General features: G+C 41.9%; 1 protein-coding gene across 1 annotated transcript; it reads right to left on the bottom strand.

The window, feature by feature from the left end:
• Positions 1 to 6,520: 6,520 nt before the first annotated feature.
• On the bottom strand, positions 6,521 to 7,353 carry LOC114628201 (dual specificity phosphatase 21). The gene has a single exon (XM_028776149.1). It carries the CDS (start codon positions 7,252 to 7,254, stop codon positions 6,685 to 6,687), a length of 570 nt encoding a protein of 189 aa, XP_028631982.1. The 5' UTR covers positions 7,255 to 7,353; the 3' UTR covers positions 6,521 to 6,684.
• Positions 7,354 to 8,582: the final 1,229 nt, after the last annotated feature.

Raw genomic sequence — 8,582 nt, 5'->3', positions numbered from 1 at the left:
CATGAGCTCTGCTGTAGAAAACCTTATTAAATGCACTTCATGGGGCTGGAGAGTTGGATCAGCAGTTAAGAAGAACACTTTCTGCCCTTGCAGAGGAACTAGGTTCTGTTCCCAGCACCCACATCATTGATCATAACTTTTCTAACTTCAGTTCCAAGGGATTCAAACCCTCTTCTGGCCTTTAAGAGTACCAGGCACATATGTGGTACATATACATTCAGGCAGCAGTCACACATATAAAATGAAAATAAATAAATCTTAAGGCAAATAAGAATAAATACACTTTTTGAATATAACTGTGTGACTGAGACTTTGATCTATCTGTTTTAATTTAATCTTGATTAATATATTAACAGTAATTTTAATCAAATGCTAATTAAAAAATCTTAAATCTTGTTACAACTATTAAAATTTTCAGTATGGCAAAAAGAATCTAACAAAAATCTAAAAACCAAACAATTTTTCCACTCTCCTATCTTTTCTTTCTCTCTCTGTCTCTCTGTCTCTCTGTTTCTCTCTCTGTCTCTCTGTCTCTGTCTGTCTGTCTCTCTCTCTCTCCCCCTGTCTCTCTGTCTCTGTTTCAAATCTGATGCAAAATTAGGAAGAGTGTACTTTCTCTTCTAGATATTATAGACTATAAAACTATACAAATTTTCAGTAATCTAATATGAATAAGGGAAAACATAGTGAACCAAGCAGAAGGAATCAAACCAGATACAAATATGTATGATGTTCTTGTGAACTCTCAGAAGTATTTAAAAAGATTAAATCACTCCAACTGTAGAATATACCAAAATTAGCTTAGGATATATGTAAGAGTTAACTGTTCCCCAGTATGATAAAAAGAGTCATTAATGTATTATAATAGCATTCCACAATTTTTTTTGTAGATGACAATGTCTTTTTATGTAGTCTGGGCTGGCCTTGACCTTACAATTCTTCTCCCTCAAGCTACCTATTGTTGAAATTGCAGGTATCTGCTGCCATACTTTGTTAACTTCCTAATTGTTTTGTCTTGTTTGTTTATTTGAGACAGTTTTGTTAAGGTTTTGCGTTGCTGTCTATGGTAACACTAATATTGGGCTTCCAAGACCAGGTTCTCCCAGAGAGGAGAGAATCTCCAGGTAGATGCAAGTGACATTGTTTAACCTTATCCCCAAGTTATTTCTGATTGGTAAATAAAGATGCCCACAGCCAATACCTGGGGAGAAGAGACATAGGTGAGGTTTAGGGTTCCCAAGTTTGGCGGTCAGAGGAGATCCACAAAGGGAAGAAGGTGGAGAAGGAAGGAAAAACCACTATGGGTTAGGTGAGTCATGAAAACATGGCCCTGAGGGCTGGCCAATTGGCATTAAGAGCAAATGAAACATAGTAAGTAATAACTCGAGGTTATCGGTAGGAAAGTAGATTCTAATAGCATAGAGGGTAGATATGTGCCCAGCTCTTGTGCTGTTTAAGGCTTATTGTAAATATAAAGGCTGTGTGTGTCTTTTATCTTGTAACTAGATGATCAAAGGCAAGGTAGAAACCCCGAGTTGGGATTAAATAATTTCTATAACAGGGCTTCATTGTGGTTGTCCTGGAACTTGTTGTGTAGACCAGGTTGAACGTGAACTCACAGAAATCCACCTGCCTCTGCATCCAAAATTCTGGGAACCAACACTTCTAGCTCCTAAATTTAAAGAGTGATTACCACTTTAATGAAATAATTCCTCTTAATATCACTGCTAATGGAACAGAATATCTGTGTTTCCAGATATAGTCCAGCAATATACCACTTCTAAAGGGTTGTAGCTAAAACTCTTAACACAAATCTAATCAAACCTCTAGATTCAGTTTCTTATTTAAAAGAATAATAAAAGATAAAGAAATAACTTAAACAAAGCATGAGGTAATCATTGGGCAAATCATAAAACTGGTCGTTATGACACAAGATTGTTCTGGACTCATCAGGAAGTTAGTGCTAGAAGGGAGAAAAAGGAAAAAGAAAAAGAACAGAGGTACCAGTATAGATGAAAAGAAATCCAGTTATGACCAGTTGGAAGGTAGCTTAGCTGACATGCTTTCTGGGTAAATACGAGAACCTAAGTTCAGGTTCCCAGCTGTAATCATGGAGCTTTGGAGGCAGAGAGAAGTGGATACCTGAAGCATGTTAGCTAGCCAGTGCAACTGAGGTCCAAGAGGTCCAGGTGCTTTTGAGAACCTTTGCCTCAAAAAACAAAAACCAGAAAGTTGGAGAGTAACTGTGTAAGATACCAGCCTTCAACTTCTGGTTTCTACACACATATGAACACACCTAAAACTCACACAAACACACATACACACACACACACACACACACACACTTAAATGAAGTCACAATACGTGGAACAATAATGCTCCCTCCAAAGGCCATAGACTATTTAACAAAACAAACAATATCAGGTATAAGAAACTGATCGTTGGCCAGGCAGTGGTGGCTCACGCCTTTAATCCCAGCACTTGGAAGGCAGAGGCAGGTGGATTTCTGAGTTCGAGGCCAGCCTGGTCTACAGAGTGAGTTCCAGGACAGTCAGGACTACACAGAGAAACCCTGCCTTGGGGGAAAAAAAACCAATTGTTGGTCAAGAGTGTCTAAGAGACTCCTCAAACAATATAGGCTGTTGCTATTGCCCTTGGATGCCCAGAACTTGAAGCTAAATCCCTATTGCTGAAGACACCATGCACTTTGAACATAGGACTCAGAGGTTTGGAGCTGGATCTGACCCCAAACCTTTCTTCCCTGAGGACTAGCTTCCATAGTACTAGAAGAAGAAAAGCAATTAAACAGTCCTACCCAGATGTGATGCTTATGAGTTATAACAATGACCAGCATGGCAAGATATCCCAAAAGTTGTGATAGTAGGACTTATCTTTTGAGGATAACCAACAGCTCTCTAATTGAACTTAAGACAGGCTTAACAAGAGGAAAATCATGCCTGGTACTGGAAACCTAGCCAAATGTTCATGCCTAGTGAGGCCAAGAACCCTAGAGGAGGACCTGCTATGGTCACTTCTCTAAACTAGTATATTATACTCACTGTAATGGTTATTCTTGGTTGTCAACTTGACTACATCTGGAATTAACTAGAACCCAACAAAAACGAAGGAGCACACCTGTGAGGAATTTTTGCTTAACCTGAAGTAGGAAGAGCCACTTCTAATCTGGTTGAAAGACAACTTTAGGAATTTTAAGGTGGGAAGACTCATCTCTAACTTGGATCATGCCTTCTGTTAGAAGGCTATATTAGAGCTGGGCGGTGGTGGCTCACACCTTTAATCCCAGCACTTGGGAGACAGAGGCAGGCAAATTTCTGAGTTCCAGAGTTCGAGGCTAGCCTGGTCTACAGAGTGAGTTCCAGGACAGCCAGGGCTACACAGAGAAACCCTGTCTCGAAAAAAAAACCCAAAACAAACAAACAAACAAACAAACAAACAAACAAGGCTATATAAGGACAGGGTAGAGAGAAGTTTGTTGTCTTTGCTTGTTTGCTCTTGCCTCACTAGCATGTCCACTCCTTCACTGACATTACAGCCTACTTTAGGATTCCAGTGTATATTGACGACCAGCTGAGGCATTCAGCCTTGCGAACTAAACTACTAGATTCTGCTGCATGCCACTCACTCCATTCCAACATCTCCCCCACCCTCCCAATTCCATGAAACAACTTTTTAAAAGCATCTTCCCATAAGGCCTACCATTGTTTAAGTACCCAGCCAAAAGGGTTCATATCACAGTTTCAATTGGCCTCCTAACTTGCTTGGTGTTTGTTTGTTTGTTTGTTTGTTTGTTTGTTTGAGACAGGGTTTCTCTGTTTCACTCTGGCTATCCTGGAACTCATTCTGTTGGCCAGGCAAGTCTCAAACTCAGAGATCTGTCTGCCTTTCCCTCCTAAGTGCTGGGATTAATGGTGTGTACCACCACAGCCCGGCTCTGATGGGCATCTTAATAAGAAAAAACGTGAACACAGATATACACAGAAGGAAGATGGATGTGGACACATAAGAACAATAGCCATGTGATGAAGCAGAAATTGGAGTAATGAATTAAACAAAGGAATGTGTGCCAGTGTCAGGAGCCAAACCCAGGAAACTACCTGCTGTCCTAAGAGAACCTAGGAAGTTACCTGCTGTTCTAGAAAGCCTAGTCAGTGCAAGGTTAAGAAAGGACGTTCACGGGTCTCAGGCCCCAGGAACTTAAAGAATGTCTAGCATTTCCTAGGAGCTGGTTATGACAGTGGGATGGTCTAGGGCAATAAGGATATGACAGTGGGATGGTCTAGGGCAATAAACATTCAATAGTGGGATGGTCTAGGGCAATAAGCATTCAATAGTGGAATAGCCCTAAGCAATGACCCTCACCCAAACTTCCTGGTTTGCTGTGTCTTTATAACCTGCACCCGAAATTAAAGTTTCAGAGCTTGATCAGAACCCCAGACTTGCTCTCATTCCTTGTGTCTCTTGTCCTTTCATTCTTTCACACCCTTCCCTAAGGTCTCTTCGAATCCCTGCAAGCCGGGGCATGCCAGTATCACTAGTGGCAAGGAACAGACAAAGAAAGACTCATACAGGTTTCACAGGAAGTGTGACCCTGCCAACATCCTCATTTAGGACTTTTTGGCCTCAGGACTGTGAGAAAATAAGTTACTGTCATTTTAAGGCCCACTTTTTGTACTTTTCTTTGGTATTTTGTTATAGCATTTCCTAGGAATATAGTATAAAGCCTCATATCATTATATAGAATATTTTGGTATAGAATCCTAATATCCTTATATCCTGATAAAGAATCAACTGTTATACATCTACACTATGGAGCACAATATGAGTGACTCTTTCACACATTATACGGAATGAAAGTCACTCTTCAGAGACTACATCCACATGGTTCCATTTATATGACATTTAGTTCAAAGAAAATCTACAGGGAAGGAAAACATCAGCATTTGCCAGAGGCTAGCTTCTGCTGACTACAGAGAAGAATGATGGAAATGATTTTTGAGGCATGGAACTGGTTGGTAGCTTGGTTACAGTTGTGGTTGTATCTAAATCTATGCTTGTGTTCCAACTCCTAGCATAGTATATCCTCAAAGAGTTCCTTTCATGGGATGTTTAAGATTCCGAAAATGGGCACACACACTTACACCCAAATCATTTTCTTTTCAGTAATACATGTAAGGAAATTTCCTGTCTTGGTTCCTGCCAGAAAAGTTATGTGATTGGGATTCTGCCACATTCAGCCATGAGTTCTGTGAACCATTCTACTTTATAGAGTTTTGGGTTTGGTGTTGTTGTTTGGTTGGTTAGTTTTATTTTATTTTATTTATTTTTTTTTTTTGGTTTTTCGAGACAGGGTTTCTCTGTGTAGCCCGGGCTGTCCTGGAACTCACTCTGTAGACCAGGCTGGCCTCGAACTCAGAAATCCTCCTGCCTCTGCCTCCCAAGTGCTGGGATTAAAGGCGTGCGCCACCACCGCCCGGCTTATTTTTGAGTAATATATTAAACATCAGATTCTCAAGCAGTCCTTGGAGACCCCCCTCCTCAGCTGCCTCTCAATGGGACATTAGATTTTTTTTCCCAGATCATGTGCTATGGTTTCTTTAACGAATGCATAAATCCAATCTAGAAAATAAGAGTTAGGTCACTGGAGTTAAAAGGCCAGACAGGGGATGGCCTTTTAGACAGGGATTTGCTGAGGCCTTGCAGAGCCTAGTGTGAAGGCTTTGGAAGCATTTATCCAGTAGCTTATTACTCGTCATGATGTCAAAGGCTCTGACTTTGAGATGGAGTGGAAAGAGAATTTATTTTCAGGGTAGTTAGTGCAGACAGGGCTCAGGATTTCTTCTTCTGAACACGGTGCAGTTGGCATGTCTGTTCAAGCTGAGCGGCACCTGCTGCTGGCCCCACTCTCGATCATTCTTACGTCACAGCTAGTCCACTACCATCTTAACTACTTCCCTTCTCCCCAACCTCCGACTTTAGATCCACCCTACCTCCCACCTCCCACCTCTACACACTCCTACCTCATCATTCCACTGCTCCCCTCCCCCACCTTCCATTACCTCCCTGTACTCCTACCTCATAATCCAACGTTCTCTTCTGCCTTCCTTCCCTACCTCCTCACCTGAACGTAACTATACTCTACACAGTCCTCCCACCCTTATTCTTTCCCACCTCAGCAGACCCCTGCCTCACACTGTCAGCCCTCTTCTCCCACTCCCGAGAACCTTAAGTCTCGTCCGTGACGTTTCTACCTTCCCACACCTCGCCTAAGATCTCTAGTCCCCCAGATACAACTCCCCCCCACCCCGACCTCTCTACCTTACACCTACATCCACATCTTTCCCCATCCCCTGACCTATATATTATGTCCACTCCCACCCCTGCCTCCTGCCAGGTCCCAGCAGTCTGACCTGTTCCTTAAGAGGTAAGAAACATTTCACCGTCTTCCATTTACTAAATTTTATTCTTTGAAAATAAGATTTAGAAACATTTCATCGTTTTCCATTCAACTTTATTTGAAGATATAATTACAAATTCCAATCCTTTCCTTCCCCTATCCTAGGTCATCCACAAGGTCTTTTTTCCCTTTTCTTTCAACCAACCAGAGGTCCAAAGTCATTGTTTTTGTCTTGATGTAGGATCCAATCAGGGGAAGGGATGGGTGGCTTACATTAGCTCCATTAAATAGGCCTCCTTTTCATAGATGTTAGGAATCAGACCCACAGGAGAGTAGATCATGTGAACAGTATTCCTACTAAACAGCTTGAACTCGTAATGAATCAGTTGTTCCCAAAAGCCATTGTTGGGGCGGATGATGGGGCGGCAGGACTTGGTCCATGTGTGTGCATCCAGCAGGGTCATGGTGTGGTACTTCATGAGATAGGCAAGGCAGAGTGCCGCTGAGCGGCTCACTCCAGCGGCACAGTGCAACAGCGTGCGGCCATTCCTCATTTCCACGCCATGGATGTGATCAGCTATGGGGTCGAAAAAGTCATAGAGGTAAGAATCAGGAGCATCGCTCACCGGCACATGCACGTACTGAATGTCATCGAAGAATGTGTTCACTACTTCGACAGAGGCATTGATGATCGTGGTGATCTGGTTGTTGGACAAGGTGAGCTTGTCATTAGCTACTGCAGAGTTACTAATAAAAAGACTGGTAGTTATGTGAGAGAGACCATAGGTGTTATCCTGTTGGATAGCTTGAGACGGAAAGATACAAGATGCTGTTGTCATCACGGTGACAGGTCAGCTCTGCACTAGATTCCTGGGCACCAGCCTCTGCAACTTTGGGAAAGCTGCTGCTCTTCTGGTCTCAGGCAAAGGTATGAGGGAGAGGTCAGTAACCTTCCTCTGTCCTCCTCTACTACCCATGTGTCATAATGATTACCAGTCTCTCCTCCAGATGTCACAATCCTCAAAGGCACAAGGCTTGAGCTTCGGGGCAAAGCTAGCTGGGTGGTCACAGCCACCTTCACCTCTGTCTCTGTCTCTCTGTCTCTCTGTCTCTCTGTCTCTCTGTCTCTCTGTCTCTCTGTCTCTCTGTCTCTCTCTTCCTTTCCTTCTTCCCTTTCTCTTTCTCTGTCCTTCCTTTCTTTCTTCCTTCTTTTCTTCTTTCTTTCTTTTCCTTCCTTTCCTCCACCTCTTCCTCTTCTTCTTTTTTGTGGTTGTTTATTTATACTTGAGACAAGATTTCAACATTGTAGCTCAGTGTGGCCTCAGCCTCCCCAAGGTTTGAGATTAAGGGCCTGCTGTATCATGTATACTCTCCAATGATTTTCTTCATAATTTATAGTTTATTTATTTTTGAGATAGGGTCTCAGGTATTCTGAGGTGATCATGAACACATTAGTAGCCAGATGGTCTTGAACTTGTGTTTCTTCTGACTCTCCCTTCTGAAAACTGGGATTACAGATCTGCACCCACTTATGCAGTTCTGGAGATTGATTCAGGGCCTTGAATTGCAAAATACGCACTCTACCAACTCAGCTATATCCCTAGCCTTAGTCATAAAAAAAAAAACAAACCAGAAGACACTTAACTTTGTTTTGCCTTTTAAAGTGTTCTATTATACCATATCTGATATATATTTTAGTTATTCTACCACACTGAACACAACACCTAAAGGCTTCTAATTCATTACTACTGAAGAACAGAGTTTTTACTTTCCCTACACAGCAGTAGTCTCATTTTTGAAGTTGCAACAGCCTTTGGCTCATGAAATGTGCTATATGCTACAAAACTGCAGCAAGATAAGGGTTAGTTGCTGCTCTGGCTCTTCATGGCCAATTGTAACCACAGAATTTTGTTCCTGTCTTCAAACATGTTAGAGATGCTTGTAAGGAAGCATGCTAACCGATTTCTAGCCTTTTATCTAGGCTATATTTGGCCTGTAGTGGTCAGTTGTGACTAATTCAGCTGTGTCACTGTCATTTATACATACACCCCAGTTGATTTATCACTTGTTAATTTTTATTCCCTGAAACAATATCTCAATTTTTGTCTGCTTCCTTCAAAAGAATGCCTATGTGCTTTGTAAACTATACATTTTGATTATAGCCAAG

Source organism: Grammomys surdaster, unplaced genomic scaffold, assembly GCF_004785775.1.
Source record: "Grammomys surdaster isolate TR1022 unplaced genomic scaffold, NIH_TR_1.0 265, whole genome shotgun sequence".
In the NCBI taxonomy this organism is placed as follows: domain Eukaryota; kingdom Metazoa; phylum Chordata; class Mammalia; order Rodentia; family Muridae; genus Grammomys; species Grammomys surdaster.
The sequence above is the reverse complement of the archived record's forward strand: the minus strand, read 5'-3'. Positions and strand labels throughout refer to the sequence as shown.

Excerpts from the sequence above, each read along its gene's own strand:
- LOC114628201 (XM_028776149.1), bottom strand. The coding sequence starts at position 7,254 with ATGACAACAGCATCTTGTATCTTTCCGTCTCAAGCTATCCAACAGGAT.